A 27,792-nucleotide genomic window follows, 5' to 3' on the forward strand; every position below is an offset into this window, starting at 1 on the left:
GTCTTCCACCTCTGATAAACATGAGCACAGAAATGTTCTGCATTTCTGAAATGTGATGATAAAAAAGGCATCATCCTGCTGCCTGTGTGCTTCTAGGGCTTTTATTTCAAACAGGCTGAGTTTATATTCAGATATTTTATCCTGCTTTGTTCTCCCTTCCCACCAGCCCCCAGATTCCTCTTAGATCTCTTCTCTCTCTGACTTTCTCATTTATCCAAGCTGGTCAAAACAAAAGGAATTCACACACACACACACTTTTTTTTGTTTGTTTGCAACAGCTCTAACTGCTTCTAAGGTCCTAAATAACGCATTTTGCTCTGAATATCCTATGGCCACTCACATAACCCACATTTGCCTTCAAACCAGCCTTTTGTTGGTATTATTGGCTTCACTGGAGTCACATAGATCATACTCTTTCAACCAGAATTTTGTAATTAATTCTGCTGATAACCCACCAAAAAAAAAGAGATCCCATTTAACCTGTTTTATTTCCAGTGTATCCGCAATGACAAATTAAAAATTGTGCATTTGTCCACTAACCTGCACTCAAAAAAAAAAAAATAGGCATGTGATTAACTTTAGTGAAATCAGTGATGTCTACACATAACTCTTTTAATGTCAAGGCTTTAACCAACACCACAAGCAAAAATAACTAAAAACACAATGGCAAAAACCCTTTAAGGGGCTGAATCTTTTATGCAAATATATTTGGAAAAGCAGAACATCAATTTAATCTATGTTGTAAGTGGTGTCACTTCCTACTAAGAATATATTGTAAACTTATACCTACCTGTTAGATTGTACTGATACTGGAAGCAATTTTCGTTAAGAATACATGGCTTCATTTGTGAATCTTCAGGGCAGGGCTTTGTACTGACAGAAGACCTTAGCACTTGTCGAGTTCGGGTTTGCATAATATTCGGATCACAAACCTATACAGAAAAATGATGGACAGTACAAGAGACCCTAGTAAATCATACAGACACTGACTGCCTGGGGTAGTTACATGCACATCCACTGCAATACCGAGCTACGATACAAACACACCTCTGTTCCAAAATGCTTAAAAGCCTATGAAGGAAAAGAAATGTGGTTTAAAGGTAAGAATCCAATACTACTAAAAGTCATCTTTTGTCCACCCTGATTTGGCTATTTTAGGCATTCCTATACTATTTATTTGCAATAACTTTTTGTAAGGATCCTTGGGGACAATGTCATAAAGACTGTGCCATTTTGCTGTGCTCTACTTTTCACCTCTTTCCAAGACTTCTAGTAAAGTCCCCGAATAACAGGACAGGATTTCTGGCACAATTAATGTGTTTTTAAGTAATAACTGATGTTAGAGCAAAGCTTTCAGTTCTAGGAAGGACATTTGTAATTGCATATCAGTTATGACGCTGACAACAAGATGGGGTGACCTTTCAAAGTGTGTGATACAAATACTGATGTCCAACCGCCTATAAACCAGGATTTGCTTGTTCACTTTTCACGTGAATCCAAACCAACTAAGGCCAGTTTTCATCTGTGTTTGTACATCACAGGCACGAAAATGTCTTAGTTTGTTTTTAGCAGCCCGCCATCCTCACTCACTTAGCACTGTGGCAAGGGGCTGTTTTCCCTTCCACTTTGCTGCAGACTTTGCAATAGTGACCAAATGCTTTCAGCCTTGCAAGAAACATCTCCTTTACATAGAGCAAAGCATCTGCTCATGCCCACAAATCTGCTCCTGCAGCCTCCTCCTTACCCCTCCTCTGCAGCACAAGAGAGCTCTTTACTTTGGATGTCACATAGAGGTGTCACCTGGCTCTGCCCACACAGTTCTTAAGTTTTCCCTTATTTTACTTAATTTGGGGCTATAGCATAAGCACCAGCTGGGCCATGGGGAATGCAGTGCCACCATCAGTGCCCCAACCCTGGCTGCTGCATCCACATCTCATGCTAAAGGGAACTATTTCAGAAGGAAGGAGTCACGGCGCCCAAGATTAAATGCCTGTGATACCAGGCAAGGTTAAGGTGAAGAGCACTAAGGACTGCTGCTTTGTCTCATTAAATGAAATCACAAAAAAGTCTAAATGAGGTTATTCTGAAGCCAAGGTGGTTACAGGAATACGTAATAGCCATTTCGTCTGCAAGGCTGGGACAGAAAAACAGCCCCAAGGGCAGGGGCTCTGACCTGCTGAAACTTGGCAGAGTTTTCCCACAAACCAGTACAGCAGGAGTGGGTGCATGGAAGTGGTTGCAACCAACCTAATGGAAATAAATCCCTATTAAAGTTATTCACAGTCATTTACTGAACAAGATGACCTACCTAATTCCTAAAAATCTCTCATTAGGATTAAAGATTCCTCGGGAACAGCACACAAAACCAAAAAACAATGCATGTAGAACTACATTTTCATAAATGCTTGGTAATCTCAAACCTGATTTTTCTATAGAGCACTTTAATTACAAAAAATAACTAACAGTTTAAAACCACAGGCTTATTATCATGCAATGAGCTGCCTGCAAACACTGAACCCTGAATGGGTGAAAGTATGGATAATTCCTGTATCGTGAATATTAAAGAGGAATGTAATTGCACTGCAGCACAAATCTAGATCTCAGACTGCTGTAAACCGGATTAATTGTTCAGATGATAGCATAACTAAACAGAATAAATATCAGGACAATAAAAAAAAAGTCTGGTCCTGTCTTAAAATACAGTGTCAGGGCCTATTTTCCTTATGCTTACACTATGTGAAGGAAATTCCATTATGCTCTTATTGCTGACACACACCTTGTCAAACCACTTTAAATTGTAATCTTATTCAAATATCCATGGCCATCTAAAATACCCAATTGTTCTGAATTATCGGAAAATTAAACCTATGCTAAGTGTTTACCAATAGTTTACTGCCTTTTCTACAACTAATCTGATTGCTCGCCCTCACAACTCTAACACTAATAACTTAAATGATTTGCCAATAAAATAAAACAAATTTAAAAAATCAAAGAAGGTATCTCAGTAGCTACTCCCAATTAATGTTTCTCTGCATTATGTTACCAAAGGGGAAAAAAAAAAAAAATCAATGAATGCTGTAAAAGAAGTTAAGTCTGTGCCACTTCAGAAATACCTGCTTTTGCTCCCTTCAAAATAAGAACTTGCATGCAGAAAATATGCATCATTTGTAGATAAGTAACTTCTTTTAATAAAATAGTGGGGTTTTCACCCGTCTAGCACGCACCCCATTGTGCTCGATTACAGGGCACTGCCACAGCTCAGTGCTGCGCATGCTGTCATACAGCCACCCAGATTTCCTGGCTAGGATGTCTCAGATGGCCTCCTGGTGTGTAGCAAACCAGCCTAACAGGTCAAAATCTATCTGGTGTTTGCCAGGATCCAAACAAACAACCGCTTTACTGCAGCTCTGAAGCCAGCGTCCTCACTGCGCTGACGAGCCATGTTGTTCAGAAGCCAGAGCTGATGTGATAAGCTCCCCACTTTTACCAGTTTTGAATAATAAAGAACCTCTGTAGGAAAAGTGTTCGTTTAATCAAGCTGAGTACATGGGAAACATGCAAAAATTCAAAGTTGGCAAACTGTAACTAATATCCTGTAATATTATTTGTTGAATTTCTCTTTACGTCAATTGAGAAGTCAATTTAGTTTTATAATTGATTTTCTGGCCTTACTCTTTCAAGTTAACTGTGCAAAAAATTGAGCCAAATATATATGGGACTGAATAAGCGGCAGGAGGGAATGACTTGCAAAGAAAAAGATGAAGGTTCGGATTTTCAAAGGAGCAAGAGGATGCTGAGTATCCAGCTACCCTGGAATCTCAATGGGCTTGGGCGCACAACTCCTGCAGGACCCCTTCAAAATCCCAGGCTGGAAAAAATAAATATTTACGACGTGGCAAAGGCTGAGGAATGGCGTGGCAGACTCAAAGTCATTAGGGAATGTGAACAGTGAAAGTTAAAGGGGGATTGTTTCCAGTGGGGAGTTGTTGAGGATATTAACAGGCAATAACAAAGAGAAGTGAGCAAGCTGCAAAGCAGAAGGAAGATATTATGTTCACCTTTGTCCCCACTGCCATTACTACCCATGGTATGTATCTAGTCCTGAATTTGGATCTTAAAAAGTACTGAGAGAAAAAACAGTCATCATCAAAGGCAAATTACATTTTTAGGAGGTAGGACAGAAACAGCAGTCAGTAATATTATAGAAAAGGCAGCAAAAGAAAGAAATATTACTTGACTAACTAAAGTAAGAAATTATCGCTGAATTAATTAAGATTTGGGCAAGATTACAGAAGGGGTTGATTCTGAGTATTCTCACAAATTAAGAATATGTTAAAACCAACTTGACTGTTCAAATACTCTTCCGTACAAAACAGTGAAGGTGCCTTGGATCAAGACTGGATCTGCTCTGCCCCACTAGGAATCCAAGTTTCTTATTGCAAACATGTACGAATCTACAATCGGGGGGGGGGGAGTTAAATAAATAAAACCCACTGTGATTCAGTAATCCTTTACTGAGTATATTCATTTACAACTCCTCTCTTCCCACTGAGTGGATGCTATACTTTCAAAGACATTATTTCACTTCCTACTGTTCTATTAATAACTACTACTTTCCCTGATCATAGATTAAGCTCTTTTTAATTATTTTTACATAAAGTCAGCCATTACCTCCTGTAAGGTAATCACAACTGGTTGTGCTCAGCATTAGCCAACACTTCTACAGTGGAAGCACAAGGAATGAGAAAAAGGGGCAGCCAACAGCAGTGTTAAGAGAAAGGCAGGTACATAAAATGGAAGCGATCAGTAGCGGGAGTTTGACTTGTATTTTTGAGATCATCTCTTTATGGTCATGCTACTTTTTTTTTTATGCCTATGGTTATAAATCCCATAACTAGTTTCCATATTTGGAGAATTTGGTAGGTAACAAAGGGGTAGAATTGGGCGTAACAGCAAATTTCCTTACACAGAAATGGAAAGCTAAGGTGATAAACTTAGATTGCAATGATTTATTCAGATAGATTTAGGCAGCGTCAAAGTCAGGTGATGGTTGAACTGAGCGCAATGCAGAACCCTGTGCAGGTGCTGAAGCTCTCCACACACACAGAGCTCGCTGATCCATGTCAGGGTCCAGATCAAGCAACTCTCGCGCAAATCTCATGTAGAAGAAAGAGAAAAACAAGGTGGGGTGAAATTCAGCCTCTCGCTTGGGTCTCAGCTCCAGGGACATCTCCAGCGAACCGTAGCAAGAGCAACTCTGGAGACTCAGCACCTTCATCTGATCTTTCCAGGAAAAAGGCTCTGCTCTGCAGAGGGCTCATGCTACCAGGAAGGACAAGTAATTCTTGCTGCAGCCTGGGGACCATCAGAGCTCCGTGCCTGCTTAGCAAGTGGAAAACCTATGTACAATTTCTGCCTTTATTCTGGACAACAGAAACCCACTTCCAACGCCACCTAGACTAGAAATAGATTGAAGATTTATGGATCAAAGAAGGACCATGAACATGGGTGCTGACTGGCCATAAATACAAGGGAGGTAACAAGTCTTAAGAAGTGGAGGTAGTTGTGATGTACAGAGGCAGAGGTCTGAGGCCTGGAGAACTCTATGTACATTCAAGGTTAGGTGCCAACTCAGTTTGGCAGTTAAGTTTTACAGACTATGTTGTTTGTTGGATTTAGTCCAGATTCCTTCTTGATGACTGTAAGCAATGGGGTGTGCAGCTCCAGCATGTGCTTCTTTTGGAATCGATGATAGGAATGGAATTAATTTCTGGATGGAAATAACAATGGGGACCTAACTCAGGTTGCACATTAATAGTCTATAGCAGTAGGACGTCAGACACAGACACAGTAAGTTTCTTTACGTGTATAACTATACTGTCCCAGCCTACTTTATTGTATTAAATCTCACCATTTCCATTATCCTCTTCCATGAAGTGTGAAAAAGTTGAGCTAGAGCCAGGGATCTATAGGCCAGATTATATAAACCACAACAGAAACAAAATATTCCTAAGCAATGAGAGGTACGTAAAATGTTAAGGCAGGAATGAATCAGAGGTTTTCCCAAAGGACCATTTAGAAATTAGAAAAGCCATCATCTTGATTCTATGGAGCAATTCTTGGCACTATTAACTACTGCATTTTTTTAATACTTCTTTTAGCCAATCACATTTTTCCACCACGACCACTTGTCACTATTTTAAGCTAACATGAAAGGTGGGGGACACAAACATACACAAAGGATGTACCCAGCCTTTGCTCCAGAAAATAACAGAACAGACAAAGCACTAAAAGTTTGCTCTGGAAGAGAAGGATATTAAATAAAATAAAACTGCGAGATTATGAATGGCAAGTTCCAGAGTAAGAGCTGTTAACATATCACACATTAATATACACTATTAGACCTTTGTGATGGATTTTAAAAGCTGTCCATTGATCTAGGCTTTCATATGCATCATAATTGTACAGCACAAAGGTTGTAACCCATTAGAGAGTCCTTTAAGCTGTTTAATTTATCAAGCAGTTTGTATAATGCATACTGCACTATAAATAGCTAGCCACATTATATTTACCCGGCTATTCATAAGGAAACAAACAACCTCAAACTAAGGTAAATGCACTGGCAGCAACAGGACTTGACTATTTTTAACAGTGCAATGAACCGTTATATTGTTCATGCCTGTGTGGATGTTTTGTAATAATTTAACAAGCCATTTACAATAACATGAGCTGTCTTTTGAAATGAAAATGCATTTGCATAAATTTTCTTTTTGAGATGCATCTAGGTCCTGAAACTATCTGCTTCCATATATAACCATTACTTTAAAAAAAAAAATATTGGTAATAAAGATGAATAAAAATAAAACAACGAATCTAAAAAATACAGCAGTTACCAACTTTTTTGACAAAGCTATACAAAAAAAGCTATGTACAAAGAGTAGTGCATGTTCTTCCAAAAAGCTTTGGACCAGCATAACTCTCATGCTTGACCTGAATAAATTATGTCTTGGGCTAGAAATACAACTCTGTGCAAGGTTCATTCTTCAGTCCAGCCTCCATACCGCAAGTCCTCTGCCATACTTATGTATACAATTACTAGTCACGATGGAGACTTCGGTAATGCACACAGTGAGCCCCAGCGTCTACAAGAGTCCACAATTTCTCTTCCAGTTGGCATTTCCAAACCATTAACAACTCTGACTCCCCTCTACAATGAAAGTCACTGCAAAACCTGAGATTCAGCTGCATTGCCTGGTGCCACTTTTAATAAGATCAGTTGTTGCAATATTACACCCGCCGCCGCAGATTCAAAAGAATAATAAATCAATTGTCGCGAGTCCTGAATGTTGTACATTGCTATTGATCCATGAGGAAAGTGCTCGCTAAAACCGACAGCTGTTCTCACTCGCTAGACATGTAACCTCCTATAATTAACTAATTTCAGACCTCTTGGAATTAGCTGCTAGAAATGCCAACAGCTGAGGCAAACAAGGAGGCCACTCCGATCGGCTGCGGGGGCTGTGACAGCTATCCACACGACAGAGAGCTAACAAAATAAATTTGAGGTAATTATTTCAGGGACTTGTAGCACAACTTGCATATTAACTCTTTTTAAGGATGCTTTGACAAATTCAACTGAAGTCAATTAACTGCATTTCCAAGTCAGATGAATACAAAGTCAAGACACCGCAGGTAGTGCATGTTATTCGATCATTGAATATGTAACAGAGATGACAGGATTTTGGTTTCCAGATTGTTTAGCTGGGTCTTTGAGCAATCAAGTGATGATGTCTCACTGAACACGCTATTGTAGCTGGAACGAATATGAAATCTCTGAAGCAAAATGCAAGTCAATCTAATTTCCTCACGATTTTTTTTTCTCCCCTGACTAGCAAGCTTCAAATTGTTATTTTAAATGGCTTTAAAGCCTTCATATTTAAGTTACGTGGATGTTCCCTAGCGACAAAGAAGAAAACTTTATGAGCCAAAAAATAGTCTTCAATCAGAGGGAAAATCTGAATTTACTTCTCACAATAGAGAAGGTGAGAATAATAGGGAAGCTTTAAATCAGTAATTATGAGTTTCTTGAATTCAGTGAAGAGACAAAACCTCAAAAGTAACCTCAAAGTATTGCATTTCAGACAGCTGCACTTCTGGGTCTCGGCAAAGTGCCACTAGAGGAAATGTTAAAGTTTAGCTTTGTTGTAGCAGTGTTAAATAGCACTATAATCAAGATGCAAAAATTAAAGTTCAGTTGGAAAATACACATAAAAGAATTGTCAGAGCATCTGAAATTACAAAAGGCCACCCTAGAAACACAAATATTTAAGAGCAAAAGGGAAACACAGCCAAAAAAGGTAGAGCAAATATAATGTTTTAGCAGAAACTTTACTTAGCAGTAAGTATTGAAGAAAACACTTCCTATTGACAAAGCAGTCACCACCTTTATGACTCATTGATTTCAACATGATTCAAGATCATTTACCATCCTGAAAGTGGAAAATTCACATGCGAAGAGTATTGCTACAAGATAAAACCGAGTAATACCTTAGAAAGTATCCAGAGTACAATGACATATTGACAAAAGGTACACTGGATAATCTAAAAGGCCTTTTTACATTCAGCTGATAAGAGTTAGTTATTTTGCTATCAGGATGAATTTATTGTCAACACTATAATATACGAGCAGAACACCAAAGTGACTGGAAAAGAATTCTCACCTGACCAAAATCGCAGCTAAATATCTCAAATCAAAGAGCTACCCTGGCAAAGATGAGGCTGAAATTGTGATTGTTCATCTCTTACAAACTAGAACTTGTCAAGTTTCATAAATCCTCTTTACCTCCAGCAAGCCAAACATGACCAGAGATATAGGAAGATTTCCTGGAATGCTCTTTGGCAGCTGCCTCACAAGATTGCTATGACTAAAATAGTGCCAAATATTTTGATATGAAATGTAAATGTGCTTGAAAAAGAGCAGCCAGGATGTACAGTTTTGCTTTTTCATTGCAATAGGATCTGATCCTTCAAATTTTTTGGATTACTTGGGGAAGAGAGAGGAGCCACAGTCAGAAAACAGATTTTTGGTGAATATTCAAAAAGCATTTTATACATCCTCAGAAGACAGGCATTTACTTCCAGTTTGGCATGAATCAGAAACTATGCATGATTACACCAGCTATTGAGCAAAATTCCCTCAAACACAATTAAATAAACAGCCCTAATGAGCAAGAGGTTCTATGCATGCAAACTTACTAATGTGGTTTTTGGGGTCCATGGGAAGACACTCAATGCAAGGCTGGGGGCACAACAGCTCTGACCAAAAGACTTAACATGAGATTCAGCTCCAGATGCAGACTCCTGTATTTGGGTGTCTATACGCAGGGTCTCCACGCAAGGTCCAGACCCAAGTTCCCACTTGCAGCCAGTGGAGCTGTTCAACCGGCCACACGTTGCTCTCCCCTTACAGACAAAATGGGACCCTCTGTAGGCTCCATTGCCTTTGTAACTCCATTGACCATGTCCACCAACTTGCGGCCATTCTCAGTGACCACGTTTCCTAGTGGTGACTCAGGAGATGGAGGGCTGTATCAATTACTCAGGTGCTGGCAATGCCTCACTCCTGGCCACCACATTTCCCTCGATCCCTGCCCCATCACACCAATACCTCCACACACCACCGTCATGGTAGAGCCATTCTGCACTTACAGCAAGCCCAGTGCTTGCCTTGGAGATGTTAAGCATGTGCAGCCTGGGAGGGACTCTGCTGTGTGGTCCTCTCTCAAAACCAAACGCAAATAGCCAGAGTAGCTATAAAAGGGAGAGAGTACTGCTGTAAACTTGTCAAAGAGAGGGTTTTATCTGTCCATAAAACTTCAAGCTGTTTATTGCCTCATATCTGGACAGAACTATTTAAACACATGCTCCATCAGCACACAGTCATCTCAGTTTCACAACAAAGCATTGCAGAACAGCTTGTGAAAACATATTGTTCAGTTAATTGCATTGGCATACAGATGCCCTCGCATTTATGAATTAACATCTACCATGGCAAAAGGATGTACAAGGAGACACAGGGACTGTGGCACTCGGCCCCGTGATTGCCAAGAGCTGATGGAGTGCAGCCCACGAGCTCTGGGCATCCCTTTCCTCCTTCTGTGGGCTACAGAGGCTTCACCATTGCCAAAAAAGGAGCCTTCAAGAAAAAACTCAGGGTGTCTTAAGGATACTAGGCTGCTTAAAGCTTCCAGCAGTCCTTTGCGACCAACTGACTGCCACCAAGGCATCTGAAAAATACCCAATGGCCTTAAGGATCTCTGCACGCTAAAATGAAGAAAATATATCTCTGAAAAAAAAAGTCAATGGCAAAGAAGCAGCCCAGTCACAGTGGGACTTTGAAAGGTATCTGTTGCAAGAGTGTTATACTTCATCAAAACAATGCTGCTCAGGAGGAGGTGAATGCAGGAAATGAAACGCAAGATTTTATTTGACATGTTCTTACCAAGTATATTGATATGCTACACAAAATATTACGGAAGGAAATTACCTGTGTCAGCAGTAGTATAAATACCTGTCCAATAACCACTCAGACTTTTTATAATGGCCCTGTTAACACAGGGGCAATGAATATATGTTTGTCACTTAAATACATCAAGCAAGTCTATTAAAAAAAAAAAAACCCTGAGATTAAACCTGGCACCTATTTCAACACCAGAGAGAAACAATAGGTTTGACATTACATACTTTGAGGCCAGTGAGTATCCACAAGACAGAATTTGCAGCTTCTTTCCATCTTGCACACTTAGGAAAACACAGAGCACTTGGCAGAGGCTTGAATCCCTGCATAATTCACAAAGTTTTGAGTATTTCATGACATGACAAATTGTTCAGGCATCTTGCTGCCATGCCCTTCTGTTGCTGCTGTCTCAAATCTTCCCTGAAGGTTTTGAGGAGGAGGAGACGCTGGACAGAAATAGTGTCTGTTGGGAAGGGAGAGCTGTCATTCCCTCAGGCCTAAGACCTGTCCAGAGGAATGCCAACACCAAGGACTACCAGTAGGTTGTTATGGCAGTCGTGTATCACTCACAGAGCTCTCCCCTGCCAATATTTCCTAACGCAGACAGCCCTTACTGCAGACAGAATACCGATCCCTTCACCCACCGTGCTTGTGTGGGTCCTCTCCCATAGACCAAGTGGAAGGATGAGTGGAACCAACTGTCACAGTAATAACTATGTGTTTTACTAACTAACTTTCTATGGTGCAGTCTCTGTAGAAATATAACCACCTCCAGATTCAACCATGCTGGCAGAATCCTTTAAGCCTGACTTCCCTCAGAAAACAATTTACTTTGCTAGAAAATAACTATCTCATGAAACGATTGAAGGACAGAGAAGACTGATGCGCGAGGAACTTCGCCACAGAGACACAAGCAGGAGAGCCTACCTGTGGACACTTGCTCCACTGCCCCCAGTCAGACACTGCACACTCACTGGGACAGTACAAGCTACATTTCTGCATTGTATCGGGGATTTCAGCCTGATTACACAGTGCGCTGGGCACAGTCTCCCCTCCGTAGTCCTCAGCAGTGCTCACACACCTACACAGAAAACAGACATTTTCATTAGAGGATCATCAAGGTGCTACAGAAGCAATGGACATCAACAGGTCTGCTTGACCCCATATGTGACACTATACATAACACAATAGCTATATGCAGCACGACTGGTCAAAAGGTAGTATTACTCATGTTAACGCAAATCAAAACCAGCTACACACATGACTTGCTTTTGTAACTCACAAGTTTCAGTAACCACTTCAAATAAACATTTCAAATTTCATACAGAGAGATTTTAACTTTCATCAGCTGACAGATGAGCGAACAGAAAATGACAACCAGCAAGAACAAACCTTTGTGCTCCTGCTAGTAATATCCAAACATTTGGAAACAACTCAGCACTTCCCCGTGCCTGGGGAATGAATATTCACTAATAATGAATGCCACTTCGGTGCGTGCAGTGCCATTACTTGGGGAAAATGTTAGCAAATCAGAATATGGAGGCTTTGCACCTCAGGGGGCTTTATGTATATATGGCATTTAGGTTGAAGAATTTTAATTTAAACATCATGCCTTCTTCCTGAAAGACGCCTTGATGGTAACATAAGGCTGCATCTCCGAGATGCTTTCCCTGTAAACCATTGCACATAAACACGTTTCTTCTCATTTGAAATACACTGGACTCGGCAATGTACTCACTGTCAGATGGCCAGATATTGCAGCTTTATGCAAGTATGTATCAGCTCTTTTTAATCTGGAGTACCTGTGCTTTTGTCTTCACACACCTGACTTTCCTCGTTTGTATTCCTTCTCCACAGTGGAGGGAATTTTGTTCGCTGTTGATTTTGCACGGAGACCACGGTTCTACCACCCAAGAATACTGATTGCACTCACTGTAGCATGGGACTGCCTCATACACCTGCCAGAAGAAAGAATCAAAACTGTTCATTTGAACTATGCAGGTTAGCATCTCTGCAGAAATGCCTCGGTCAAACCCAAGGAAGAGTACACTGAAAAATATCCTGGTTTACACCCCTTATGCTAAGGGTGTTGTAGTAGCTTTAAGTTCTTCTATTCATTATTGACTTACCAAGGGATTTTTAAGTGTATAATAAACAGTAGTATGCATGCAGCATCTTAGGAAACAGGATAAATAACAGCTATTTCCTGCAGGCAGAAGAGGAACTCCATTACACTTTCATTCGCTCTGACTGCTCTTGCTACAATCTATCACACGTCATTCAGCGGGACTGTATGCGCTGCATCCTTTTCTGTTTCAGAAGGTACAAACTTAAATTCAGCACTCATTTACCTTTGCTTCTAACATATCTTTGTAAATCATTTACCATAAAAGAATGAAATTTCACGCATCCTACAAATTACATTTTTACACACAAAAACTGTATACGCTTTTTTCCCTGCCAGTGACTTATCTCTAACACATCTCTTAATCAAACACGACCATGTATTCACCTGAACTATGATATCTGTGTAGAGAGAAAAATACAGCCAAAAGCTTGATAAACATTTTTAAAAGGTGCTGGAGATTTAGGTTGTTAGAAGCAGCACAATGAGATATAGCACTTTAGCAGATTTTTAGGTTTAAACAAATGAATGCATCAACAGTTCTATTAGAGTAATGAATAAAAGTTATTTATTTTGAATCTGGTCTGTCTGCAGAAGCTGATTTGAGGATACAGTGCTCTCTGCTGCTTTGTATGAAACACAATGCGCTGGAAAAATACAGCGTACCTAAAATTTCTTCTTCCACACACCAAAATCTCCTTCGCCTTACTGCTGCGGAGCTGTTCAGTTCTCATCGTTAAAATAACTGTAAATCAATAGACTTCCTCCCAACTGACCCCTCCCCCCCAAAAGTTCAGCCACAGGTATAATAATTTATAGCTTCATTTTAAAGTAGCCGATTACGACTATGTATGTTGCGGCCACAGTAAGGAAACCTTATTTGCAACATTTTGGAGGTGGAGGGACGAGGAGATTGAGGTACCAACCTGAAACAAAACTGGTGCCCCATAAGAAAATGACCTTCATATCAAATGAAAAGAAGACAACTTGCTAAAATTATCAGAAACAGAAAACGTCAGAAATTAATTTTAACGGTGGGTCTGTCTATACATTGTGCATAGGTTTAGCAGAGAGGAGAGTAACAGAAGGAGAAAAGTGCAAAACACGTGAAGGAGAAAAGAAAGGAAAGAGGGAAACAGAAGTCGGGACTGCTGGGGGCAAGCACAGCATGAACTAGCAAAAGCATCATGTTTCACGCAGAGGAAGGGGAAAGGGAGGGGAACAAAGCGGGCAAAGGCACTAGTACGATTAGTACCATTTTCCCTATATATTATTAGGCACAAATCCTTTTCCACAGTCTGTGCACAAACAACACGAGAGAATGTGCAAAATTTATTAGGACTACAACATCAGGGATGAAATACACACAGCGACAACATTTGGTACAACAAGCAAGTGGGGTCACCCTGCAGCCTTGTGAGGGGGCACAGGAGGTGCCCAACATTCCCAGCTTCTGCTGGGCCTGCACGAAGGTCTTTGAAAGACCGCAGTGCACCTCAATACTCGATACGGGCTAAGGATTTCTGCACCCCGAGTAGGAGGTGTTTGACCTAACCATAGGACGTAGAGGTAGGTAAGCATTGTACAAAGGGCATACAGAGGCTAGGTTTCCTAGTCTGAGCAAGTAGCACCACAAGTGCCACTAACTAGCTGTGCAGCCGTGCTCATGAACGGGCATACACAAGAGCAAAGAGAGAAAGTACCCACTGAGCAGGACCCATGTTCAGCACCAGCAAGGGGGGAGCCTGCAGGCACGGGGGGACGTGGCAACACACCGAGCCCGGTGGAAGCCACTGTCCTGCCCCGGCCAGCCTGTCACGTTGAGAGAGTTACTGACTCCTGCAGCCATTTCCCTGGGCACGCCGGGAAGAATAACAATCCCTCTTTCGGCACTGCGAAGCCTTCACGTTCCCCAAAGACAGCCAGGAGATGGATGAAGAGACAGGGAGTATTTATTAGTTTCCCTGCTCCACGGTGGGGGGAGGAAAAACTACACTCTGCCTATGTTGTCTGACAAAACATACTGCTGGCTGCAGGAGACGATTAGCTGAAGAGGAAAATCTGTGCTTTAGGCTTGATCAGAGCTTCCCTCATCGCAGAGGGGAGGCAAACCCAAGAGTGAGCAAAGTGCCAACCTTTGCGAGAACTGTCTGCTGAAGGGCAGGGAACCTGCAGACCAGGAAGATGTCTCACTGGCCAGTGTTAATGGAGGTAAAACTTAATATTAAGTTTATTAAGAGCCAGGTGGGTGCCCGTTCCTGCTTTTTAGACTTTTGGAGAAAAAGACAAGGTTGTGACAGGCCAGGAGGTGACGGTGCGGGTGCTGCCTGCACCCCTCCACAAGCACGACGGGGCAGCTGGGGCAGGCGCAACACAAACAGCGGCTTTAGGGATTTAAGATTCTTTTCCTTGCTCTAATTAATAACCCTTCCTCGGGGTTAGAGGATATCGCTGTGAATCCTGCAGGTCACAATGGGAGCACTCACAGCCTTTCAGCGCTCACCCTGCTGCCTGCAGCAAGCAGCCTCTGCTCCTCACTTGGACAAGACCGAGCTTGGAAATCCCAGCTTGTTGTCTCAGTGACCTCTCATTGCTCTGCGTTAAAATCTGCTAAACCTCAGGCCTCTCCGAACCAGCAAAGCCCACCTGCGGACAGCAGTACAGGCCTAACACCGGGAGTTCATCACAACTGTGATTTGGTGGTCAAAACCTCCTGTGGCTTTTACCTGATGTGATTTCTGTGTAAGAAAACCTGCAGGGTTTGGGCAGGGATGGGATGCCATGTGAAATAAAATCTAACCAAGGCAGTGTGTGAGGACAAAATAGAGATCCCATATGCAGTGACACAAATACACCCGGTGTGAAGTGATACTTCAGATGCACTCTTTCAAGAGTAGGCAGGATCATAATAATAAAGCCACTAATAGAGCATTTGTACTCCGCTGTCTAATCATGTCAAGCTGGTCTGATTACGCGTGAAGCCCCATCAGCTCTCCTCCTCCGACAGCCATCTCGCTCTGTGCCGGAGGAGGGAGGGCACATGGCACCGGCCACCCGATCCCTGCGGTACCTCAATACTCAGGTGGTCTGCTGCCGACCCGTTCAGAACTTCCAGTTCAGTCAGGGTTCCCAGGTTACACTCGCCACCAAAAACCCAAAATACAATTGTTACAAATAACCCATTTCTCCTAAGTTATTTTGCTGACACCGCTGCGTTTCCCATCCGTGAACAACCTCTCTCCTCCACCCTGTGTCAGCCCTGAGCAATGCCATCTCCAGTAACACCTCCGAGGCATTGGGAAGGTGTAAATAACCACCACGTGCCACTGGCAGGGACAGATTTCTTCAGAGCAAGTCACAACATGTATCGGTAGACTCCGTTACACTTTCAAAATGGGAGTCTCAAAGAGATGCAAGATTTCCACTGGTGAAACTCTGTGTGTACGCATTTCAGAAGCTGTGAATATAATTTGTGACTCTATATTTGCATTTAAAAACCGCGGTGATGCGCCACGTCTTCCTTTCCGCCACAGGACAATGTTTTCCTCCCACTTCTCTCTCCTGACATGCCATCCTTTGTCTTCAATCACTTCCAATTCCTCTTTTTTTTGCATTTGGAAAAAACCCAACAAATCTTAAAGCCTTTCATTCCTATCTTCTGCTAACAGCTGTGGCACTTAAGGAGGTCAAACAGATGATGTTCTTGATTTTGCATTTTCAAAGCATGTTGGCTAAGCCTTGCTGTTCTTTGGGTCCCGTCAACCAGGGGAACCTGGGGTCATTGCTCAACTCCTGGGTCCATGGGAGCACCTTGTTCTAACTGTGAACAGAGGTTGGGATGGGATGTGGTGTCCTCACTCCTCACCCAACCCAGGAACCCAAAGTGCCTGAGCTTGATGGGGTTAGGATGTGCTCCCATGGATCCTGGGCTGCAACACAGAGTGCATCCAAGCTTCAAATTAGACACAAACTCAGAATCCTGGCCCACATCACATTTGCCAGCTGCTGCTTCTGCTGCAGATACAAAAGTATCTTGTCCAGCTAAGCCACTTCTCTTCCCAAGCACAAAGACAACACTTCCTTTGAAAATAATCTGCTTAAAGCTCACCATTCCCCAAACTTATGCAAACCCACTATGACAGTGCATTTATAAAAATCTTCAGACTGAGCCACTCAACACATGTGTGGAGCTGTACTACCACAATCCACCTCCAGAAGGACAGAAATCAAGTGAAGTTCATGCACTGGGCACAGGGGCCCATTATTCTGCACTGCTCATGGGGGAGAAAGATGCTGGAAGCTGCAGACACCTGACCTGCACAGAGCTGCAGAGCTCAGTGCCCAGGGGATCAGCCTGGCTCCACCACTTAGTGCCTCATCTTTAACCCTTTCAAGAAATATATACAATCAAAATCCTTTCAGCATTTTAGGAAATTAATTGTTTTCCTCAATTTTCATTCACGTTCACATGCTGGGTTGTAGGCTCAATGAACCAAGGGATGAAATGATGCCTGGCTGAAGCCAAAGGGAGTTTTGCCGCTGACTTTCATAGGACCACTGTATCACTCTTTGTAGCCGCAATTAACCTGGAGTACATTAACATCTGAACCCTAAAATCAAGTTGATGGGCACAGTTCTAAATAAATGAAAGGGGAGAAGGACAAAAGCTCCTTTTTAAGTGACTTAACTGCTACAAAACTTGACCTAATAAAAGAAGCCCGTTCCCGTTCACTCCAATGCAAATCCCAAGTCCTTGCTAAAGTATCTTGACGTCAACAGTTAATTCAACAAGATATACAAACATTAAACTACTTATTTTCTCTTTTAATAGCCAATACGTGCATTTTAATGAATAGTCCAAATATCTAACCACCAGAGCGCTTTGGTGTGATTTATAATGCTCTGTAACTTTTTTATTTAAATGTAGGTCAGGCATAATACTGACCTTGCAAAGGACATACAGAAACAAGTGCACTTGCTCAACTGATGTGATTCGTTAAAAGAAATTCATACCTGTACTTCAGGTAGCTTTTCTGATGACCACCTGCAGAGTAAACTAGAAAGGGGTTCAACGCTTCTGAAAATCATAGTGACTTCATATTTCAGTGAACATCAAGATTTATTGTCCCTCAAGGTAAATATTGAGTCTGGTTTTCCCTCAAGTCGATATTTTAGCTTTCAAGACAGTAAATCTTGGTGTTCACCTCAACTAAAGTCAATATCTGCTTATTATATTAGAACAACCAAACTGATCGTTGTAGCAGTTGCCTGAGACCCTGAGGACAACCTCTGTGTTGTTCATTTCTAATAAAAATGGGCTAAATTCTTTGCTAACATAAGTTCATTTCACATTGCTGCCCTTATACCAAGGTTACATTAAGACCTAATACATTGAAACAGCCAGAACCGAAGAAATAACAACCTGCTTTTAAACTATGGGGACCACCATGAATAACACTAAAGCTAGAAAAGATCTCCTATAGGAGAGAAGGCTGATTTTCTCTGGTTTACAAAGACACTTGCTGGTAAGATAATTCAAGTGCAGATATTAAAAACTCTCCTACTGAGACTGGCCAGCAATTTGCTCACTTTTAATACCTTTTGCATAGCCACTTATGTTCCCTGCATATCCAGGCTGCAAGAGGAGGCAGCAGTGGGATGTCACCATGGAAAAGTGGCCCTCTCCTCCTCTCACAGATTATGGCCACCACCTTCATGAAATCTGGACCACAGCCAGCACTTCTCTTGCAACCAGCCTGACACAAATGGATCTGGAGCACGGTGGGAAATACTGCTCCAAAGATGTCCATCCATTGCAATTACCCGCAAATTTGATTTCTACGTTGACTCCATCTAGTTCATCCAAATCTCTTCTTTTGGTTGTAAGGTGCCCATACATTAACCGAATAATTTTTATAATGCTCTAATAGTCCCTTCGCATGCCGTTTAATCCAAAAGAGATAATTTCTAATAATGAGTTTCTTTTATTTAATTCTTTAAAACTGAATTGAAAACGGAGTACTTACTTTGTTAATTATTTAGTGCATGTTTGATTTGACAGATCTAGGCATGCATTTAAAAGCTCTACCAAATTAACTGTATATCTGAAGGACAAGTACTTGCACATTAACAAACACTGCACCACAGAAATAACCTCATTAAAATTTCAACATTAAATAGTTGTCTTTAAAATAAAATTGATTTTATTTCATGCTAATTTATATATTGATCACAATCACCAGAAATATGCTAACCACTCACCAGTATTAAAACTGATTGAACAATTAATTTTCAAGCAATTTGGATTTTGTAAAGCAGCTGTTTCACTGATGAATACTTGTTTTTATGTATTTGTATGCTGCAAACAGCCACCAAAATTTAAAAAAATACCGCTCAAGAATGACTTAAAGCACAAAAGTTTGAATAGACCAGCAAGCGGTAAGACTTCTGAAATTATTTGAATTCCTGAATTTTTTAACGCCTGTAGCAGATACCTTCACAAATATTCGTGAAGCGAATTCAGCAATTTTAGTTTCCATTTACACTCAAATCAAAGGAGTTAGTGTTTTCTACCTCCTTTGTGGTATGGAAAAAAGAAAATCAATTAGAGTTTTGCTAAGGTTATGAAAAGTCTTCGCTGGCGTTGAACCAAGTTTATAGAAAATCTAGACCTGTCTAAAACTTTGTCGCTGTCAAAAGGATGGGATCAATTTTATTCTACGTACAAAATACGAATTAAATGCCAGGGCAATAATTACTACAGCACAGACAAAAAGACATTATCAATTCCCAGTCTCCGCCCCGCGGGCAGTATGGCAGCCCCTACAGAAACAGACCCTTCACCATTACTCTAAGGGCCTAGCCACGGTGACAGCCTTCAAAAAACATTGCCAAAAAATGACTTTCAGTGAGTAGGAAGAGTAAAAACAATTATCAGTCCTCTGAAGTTTCCTCAGCTCTTGATTATCTATTTATAGCCCAACCCTCAAAACCGCTCAACTTTAATCCTGATTTGCACATGAGAAAACTGAGGATGAAGAACTGAGTGATTTCTTAGAGGCTGGTGAGGGAGCCCTCAGGGAGTGGGGGACTGAATCTGGAAATGCCCTATTTCTTGCACTAACTGGATGATCTCAGCTTAAAATCAGATACTGAAAAGTTTAGATAAAGACATTTCAGGATGAAGGCATCAAAAAAAGCAGCACTGTAAAATTCTGTCTGTAAAATGAGGAAAAGGAAAAGAGGAGAAACTAGGAAAGCAGCAGAGTACTCTTGCTATAAAGACATCTGGATGCTCCACTTTCCCTCACCATGGCCTTTTGATGCTTTTACTGTATCTAGTCTTTTGTTGGACTTTACAAAATGCTCCTAGTAAATCCCCGATTTTCTTCTAATGGATGATTAAATATGCAAAGACAGACACCGCTGTATTTCAAATTCTTAAGTGCAGCGAGTGGAAAATGCCTTGTTTAAAAAGTTAATTGAAGTTAATTGAGCTCTGTCGAACCCCAGTCATTACAGCTCACACTTACAGAACTAACATGTTGCTCAGCAAGGTTTATTAATTCGTATTTACTAGTGGCAAGTGATTTTATTTTCTGTAAGATTGGTGCAGGCATTAAAAACACCAAGTTGTAATATGGTAAAGCGTGAGAACTCCTTCCTGGAGATTAAAAATAAGAAATTGGCATCATTCAACGTGAGAAAATAAGGGAGAACACGCAGCTCCCGGCCCCGAACCTGCCTCTCTGGTTTTACTGAAGGTTTTACTGTCACTACAGCCTTTGAGGAGCAGAACACAACACAGAGCATAACCTTGTAGATATTATGCAGCTATTGGGTATTTACTTCTACCTGAAATACTCAGGCAAGACAATTTTTTCTCAGATTTATACAAAAAGAAGGAAATGTTAAAGGGAATACGCAAATACAATCACAAATGACCAGTTCCTGTGGCTCTGCTTTTTATTTTATTTTATGTTTATTTTATTTATGTTTTTTAATTATGTTTATTATCAAGAAAATACTGAATCTAGATGAGATATTAACAAATGCCATTTTACTATGTTGTCAAATATGGGGGTCTAAAGCAAGGCAGAAACTCATTAGCGAGAGTTTCAGTGCATTTTTGCCAATTCTAGAAGCTGTAGGTGCTGTAGCTTCTGCTGTCTCCCTGTCACAAAGCTAGGTAAGCACAGCAAATTTAAGTAGATATAAATAAATCAATGTCCCTTGTTTTTGAAACAGCACACTTTGCTGCAGCTGAAGGATAGTTTTGGGGTAACAAACAAATGTGGCACCTCTCTGAATCTGTTATGCAGTAATAATGTTGGATCCAGTTTGAAAGAAAGGAAGGGAAAAAACCTGATTGATGAAGAACAACATCAAAGCCCCTTTTTACTAAATGAGAACAATAAGATACGATGAAGACAGATTGCAACACCAACCTGAGCCTTTGTAGATGTCCATGTTAGCAGGGCATGACAAGCAGAAAGGAAAGAAAATTATATATTCATTAGTTTAGCTACTGTATGATAATATTGCGAAGAAAAACAAAAGCAGAAAATCTGCTTAAAATAAATTTGCCACAATGTAAGGTTGCTTTCAATCCTTCGATTTCCCCAGCTTTCAAAAAAAAAAAACCCAAAAAAATCCCTCAAGCAGAAATTAGGCATTTATTTGTGAGTGAATGAAAAGCACGGTTATGCTGAAGAATAAAGCAGAGTTCATTCAGCTTCATCCAGCAATCCTTTGGATTTCCTGAGTGTGTCTCATGATTAAAGCCTTAGAATAATAAAAAAAAAAAAAAAAAAAATCTATGAAGCTCAACCTGAAATCTGGTGAGAAACCACAGAACTACGGAATATCGGTCACAACAGATATGAAAGACTTTCAGACATTTAAATCTTAATTGGGTGGCACTGTCTTTAGTGAAGCCTACAGATGACATGCAGAAGGCACGCCAGGCGGCACGCAGCCAGCTGGCCTTTATCTGGTGGGACCCAATCTCCATGCAAACCATCAATAGCTCAAAGTAGATTTAATTACGGAAAAATTAATTAAATGATAAAAATTCAACAACATGGGCATACAGCGCATGCACACACTACAGACAACGAGGGCTGTGCGGGGGTGGTTGACACCAAGATCTCCAGGGGCCCACTAGTGCAGGCGCTGCACTATTTCAGGCCGTAAGCCCGCAGGCAGCCTCACTGACAACACAAACATCACCTTCCCCTAACAGAGCCCGGGCAGCCTGGTGCTCTGTCCTAGGTTACAGTGTAAAATGTGACAAAAGAAAAAAAAAAAGTATTCTATTACCATCTTCAGGAGCTGTTGAGACCAGGTGGGGCGGTGCTCCCTGCCTCCCCCCTCTGGACCATCTTCTGTTAATGGCCCATCAAGGGACTCCCCAAACCATTGTGAGATGCTCCGCCCGGGGGGAAGGAGCCAAGCAGTCCATGCTAACTAAAAAACTGAGATCTCGAACACCCTAGCAGCCTTCTTCCACTGGATTCCCAGAGGAGTTTTTCCCCCCACTGGAGTTCCAGAGGACAAGAGCTACCTACCTACCACTGGACCTTCGGAGGAAGACCAGACTCTTTTACCTGATCGCTGCTTCAACAGAACTACACCCATCGTTTCAGGAGGACGGCAGCCAGCATCTGATCGGACTGCTACTGCCACCCTAACAGGGTGTCAGTTGTATTTCTGACTCTGTCAGTGTAAACCAGGGGGTTGTTTTGGTTTGTTTTGTTTTCCTGCCTTGTATTATATATATATATATTAGTAAAGAACTGTTATTCCTATTCCCCATATCTTTGCCTGAAGGCCCGTTAATTTCAAAATCATAATAATTTGGAGGGAAGGGGGTTGAATTTTCCATTTCAAGGGAGGCTCCTGCCTTCCTCCGCAGACACCTGTCTTTCAAACCAAGACATGCTCCCACTCCTCTCCTCTGACTGAAACGCCAAATGAAGCCCACACAGACGTGCACCAGGAGCCTCTCAGGCTTGGGGGACATGGGGCTCCCGGGAGAGCCTGCGACCGCTGCGGTCCTCTGCCCAGCCAGCCTGTGCTCCCAAACCAAATCATGGCGTTCCAGTAGGTCAAAAACCTGCCCCAGAGGGATACGAATGAGTGATTACCAGATCCAGAAGCCAAGTCATCTGTCACATGAAATGAAATAAATGCCAGTACTAAACACAAACAGTCCCACAGAAGCACTTTCTTTGCAGGCATCTGTACAATAGGCAATTTAAAGAAAAGACCATCAGAGCTTACTGCTAAGTTAAAAATTATGCCTCGGAGACAAAGTTTCAGCCCTAGTCTTTCTTTTAAGAGATTTTAAATCATTTCAAGGTCTAAAAACTTCAAATTGATATTCTATCAGTTTACTTTCATGAATGAATTAGCGTGGCAGAGCAGTCACACGTCTGTCCTTACATAGTATAATCTTGGACTGACAATTTTTCCACACGAGATTTAAAACTGGTTAGATGACGAGAACCATTTGATTGATAGCACTATAGACTATAGAAATAAAAGAGACTGGGAAGTGTCAGGCAGTTGAAAGTTATGTTTTCTGAAACACACTTCCCTGAGACTACACCAAAGGCTGGAAGCAGAGACCTGCAAACTATTCCCAGGGCTTCCCTCAGTCACAGCAAGAAACAATACAGCTTTAGGTTCCTGCAAAAGCAGAAATAGAAATGCAAACCAGCTCATAACCTGATGTTTTGTTTGGATAAGACTGTCACTCTCCCTCCAGTCCACTCAGCAGCAGGTCTGATTCCCCCTCAGCGGCATCCAGGCAGAAGCAGATGCTCATAGGGAAAACAGGACAGATGCTGATGGATAAGTGATAGATCCCATAGCTTCAGAGCTCAGAAAGATCACCCACAACCTGATTAGTAACTGTAGCTGGAAAATTTTTCTCAGAAGAGCAAGTCACTGCAGAAGCCAGGATATCTGACAGCCTGTTGCATCACATATTTGTGGTAGCTGTCTTACTGCCGAGACAGGCAGATGTTAGTACTGCGTTTAGACGCGGCATTAACTGCAGCAATTTTCTCTCTATAATTACAGGTAACGCAGACCTCCTAGCAATGCTGCTGGGAGGCCAGCCTCATGACAAGGCAGCTGAATTCAAAGATTTGAAGGCAGCTACAATCACACCGCCGCACACTTAGAAATCCTACAGTTGTTATGATCTGACAGTTTTTATTGGTATTTCTTACAGGTGGATCCAGACAGAAAAGATTTAGGCAGAGAAGAGCTGAGTTTTCTTTTCCAAATGCATACGTTCAAGAAAAATGATGTGCTGCACAGAGAAACCACGCTTCTACCTGCAACCGCTCCCCAGCAAGAACATCCATATTTAATAAACTAAAGGCTCCCTTGAGCCAAAAGTTAAATTCTACCCAACCTACTTCAAACACCAGAGTGCACGTATACTATCCCCTGAGCGAAAAGATAAGAGGGAAGTGCTTGTGAGCCTCTACCTTGCAGGGCAGCTGATGTCTCTGTAGTTCTGGGTATCTTTTTTCTGCATTTCCATTCCTTTCTTTCAGAGCAGGGAATATATATTTTCAGATTCCTACGTTTCTATCCTTGGGCCATATTTTGTCGTTAAATGCTTTACATGGACCTGTACAAATCCACATGAATCAATGGAAACTCTTCTACTTACTTCCACTGATGGGTCATGCTGTAGCAAACAAGGAACGTCTGAACATTTATAGGTACGTCACTGAAATTTAGGGAAAAAAAAAAAAAAAAAGTACTGATCATGGCAGATTTTTGCTGCAGTACCTATTTATTTAAAATGTAAATCAATAGTGCCGATATATATTACTAGTTAATGAGAAGCTATATAGAAAACAAATAGATGTTTCTGGAACAAATCTGACCAGAAATGACTGCATAACTCTACATATACACAAGTCCATGCTCCGCAAACATCAGCATCGAGCACATAATGTTTTCTTTGTACCTTGTTTTTAATGAGTTTATGAATGTCTGACTATTGGAACCCTACCAGAAAACAGAACTCCTTATTCGTTCGTGTACCAGTGGGTAACGTACCCCGTAATAACCACCACCAGTGCACCAAGTCCTGCTCTGCACCACTGCAGCATTCAGGAAGGGTATGTCAGGGCACGAGTGATTCAGCAGTTCTCACACCTCTGCCATTCCCCGGAGCACCACCTTCACGCATTCATGATTCTGGAAATAATGGAGTGAAAAAGGCTGTTTCCCAAAACAGTAAGTAAAAGGAGAAAGCAGAAAGTAAATGCATATGGAGACTACAACATACAGCTGTGCTTTGCAGTGTGTCATACCCACAAACCACTCTACCTGAAACCTTTTAGAGAATTAAATAATGCAACAGAGCAAATAGCATGTGGTATAAATTAGAGGACACAGTAATTTAAAGATCTTGCAAACAGTCTAAAAGGAAGTATTTACTCGGCCCACAGCAGATTAGAAAGAGAGGAAAATTAAAAGGCAGCGACAAGAAACTGAAGTTGAATGGCAGATCTGACAAGAAACTGAAGAGCCAAAGAAATAAAGAAAAGCACCGTCACCCATTACAGAAAACACAAAGAGAAAGCCCAACACTAAAAATAGTCAATTTACAATAGAGGGAACAGTATCAAATGAAAGATCATCAACGGGGTGAAGGGAAAGAAAGGCGAGACACACTTTTTATGGTGGGCACTGGCTCAGAAAGTTTGGCCAACAAGAAGGGCAAACTTGAAGGGACACTTGAAATAACTTCTGGGTCCATGGGGTTATTTAGGAATGATGGAGACAAGATTGCCCATCACCCTTCAGAAGATGCAATGTGAGAGAGCCAGAGGAGGAAAAGGGAAAAAACCCAGCGAACTGCACAGCAGCCAGATAAACTTTTATTCTTGGAAAAATATTTTCCTACAGACATTATCTATAAGCAGCAGAAAATAACAAGGAGATGAGTAGCAGGCAGCATAGGTTTGTCAAGAACAAACTGTGTGAAATCATTCTGATGTTCTTCGGTAACAGGCTAACAGATGCTGTAGATAGGGATGAAATAGGAAGGTATCATGTTGATTTTAGTAAGCCTTTCACGCTGCCTCTCAGGCTAAGGAAATATGGTCTGGATGAATCTAATACCTGGTGAGTACAATGCTGAAAACTCACACTCTGTATAGTTAATACTCTAAAACGGGCAAGAAATCTCACACACGGCTCTGCAGAGCTTTATGTTCTGTATCCAGTCATATTCCTTGTTTTCATTAATTTGGGACTGCTAGTTTGAAAATGATTCTTACCAACTTTGCAGAAGCTGCCAAGGTGAGAGGGACAGTGAGGCAATCAGAGGACAGGAAAAGAATTCAAAATGGGCTTTATGACTTGGAGAAATGGACTGAAAAAATAGGTTGAAAGAGAAGTACAGAACTACAGCACGAACAGAGGGTGAGAGACAACGAGCCCCTTAGTGGTACCTCTGCTCTAGATCCAGAAATTGTAGAGAACCATAAAGAGGATGCGATTCAATAATATCATAAAAAGACAAGACAAATGTAGCGCTTGTAAAACACTCAAGTACCACTTCAGCTATGGCACAGATTCAGCTCAGGAAGCACATCCAGACACATGCACCCAGCTTTTTGAGAAATTTGAAGGATTTGAACCACCGAGAGCCAACAGATGACAGTATGATTAATAAGACCAGAATCAAATTGCCAAGGTGAGCAGTGGCATTTCCACTGTCGCTTTACAGGTAAACATTTAAAACACCAGTATAATTAGTGACAATCTATACAATGGCAGGTCTGTCAACAAAGCATGGTATCGTTGTCAGATAAAATAGCAATACTGAGTCATAAAAAGAAATAACTCCACTGTATCATACCAGATGCAGAGTAGCAGAAAGACACCTGAGAGAGCTTTAAAGAGATCTTCCAGTGGCTTGAAACCATCTATCTGCTCACTGAGCTCTGTGCTGGCTAATTTACTGCTGCCCTGAATAAGTCACAGACTGCCAGACCGTATTTCGGAAACCAGGGACTGTCTTATACCTCACAAGATGGTGGAATCACCATTATATTAAATATTAACAGCACTGTTACAACACTGCCTACAGTCCCAGCTCCTCATTGTAAAAGTAACATTGATAATGACAGAGTGGTTAAAGGAAACCCAAAAAAATAATTCAAGGTCTGAAAAACTTGCCTACAAGTAACAAAATGAAGAAAACTACCTCTTTGGTTCAGGTGAGAGATGGGAAAAATGAGACCTAATCATTTTTGGAAATATACAGAAGAGATTTCTCTTAGAAGAGCTCTTTTTAAGCTAGGAGGTAAAGATACATGTTCCCAAGGCTGAGAGGTGTAGTTAGACAAATTCATATTCAAGTTATGAAAAAGAGACAGCTTTTTAACCATGAAGGAAATTAATTACTGGATCAGCTTATCCAGGGTAAATTCTCCTTCAGCTGAAGTGTGTGTGCCAAGGCAGGGTGCCTTTCTCCACAGGTAGGCAGGGATTTGATTGCAGTCAAGTAGCTCATACTATAGAAGAGGTCAAAACAGACCATCAGCATCATTATGGTCTATGTCCGGTCTTAGGATCTCTGAATAAGGAAAACATAGAATGGTTTGGGTTGGAAGGGACCTCAGTGACCATCTAGTTCCAACCCCCTGCCATGGCCTAGACCAGATTGCTCAAGGCTCCATCCAACCTGAACACTTCCAGCAATGGAGCATCCACAACTTCCTTAGGCAACCTGTTCCAGTGTCTCACCACCCTCAGCGTGAAGAACTTCTTCCTTCTATCTAGTCTAAACCTGCCCTCTCCCGGCTTCCAACCACTACCCCTCGTCCTGTCACTGCAGGCCCTTGTAAAAAGTCCCTCCCCAGCCTTCTTGTAGGCCCCCTTCAGGTACTGGAAGGCCGCTATTAAGGTATCCCCAGAGCCTTCTTTTTTCCAGGCTGAACAAGCCCAACTCTCTCAGCCTGTCCTCGTAGGAAAGGTGTTCCAACCCTCTGACCATCTGGGTAGCCCTCCTCTGGACTCGCTCTAACAGCTCCATGTTGTTCCTGGGGGCTCCAGAGCTGGACACTGTATTCCCGGTGGGGCCTCAGGAGGACAGAGTAGAGGGGCA

The 27,792-nt window shown here is 41.6% G+C and overlaps 1 protein-coding gene across 1 annotated transcript in view; it reads right to left on the reverse strand.

Moving 5' to 3' along the window:
- Positions 1-27,792, reverse strand: part of THSD7B (thrombospondin type 1 domain containing 7B) — a 274,844-nt gene that overhangs the window by 24,745 nt on the left and 222,307 nt on the right. The window contains exons 15-17 of the mRNA XM_086465473.1: positions 12,341-12,474; positions 11,444-11,597; positions 791-932 (exon numbers count right to left, since the gene is read on the reverse strand). Of these exons, the coding sequence (XP_086321599.1) occupies positions 791-932; positions 11,444-11,597; positions 12,341-12,474 (430 nt within the window). The remainder of the gene's footprint in view (positions 1-790; positions 933-11,443; positions 11,598-12,340; positions 12,475-27,792) is intronic.

This window comes from Leptosomus discolor, chromosome 5 (assembly GCF_034619465.1).
Source record: "Leptosomus discolor isolate bLepDis1 chromosome 5, bLepDis1.hap2, whole genome shotgun sequence".
In the NCBI taxonomy this organism is placed as follows: Eukaryota; Metazoa; Chordata; class Aves; order Leptosomiformes; family Leptosomidae; genus Leptosomus; species Leptosomus discolor.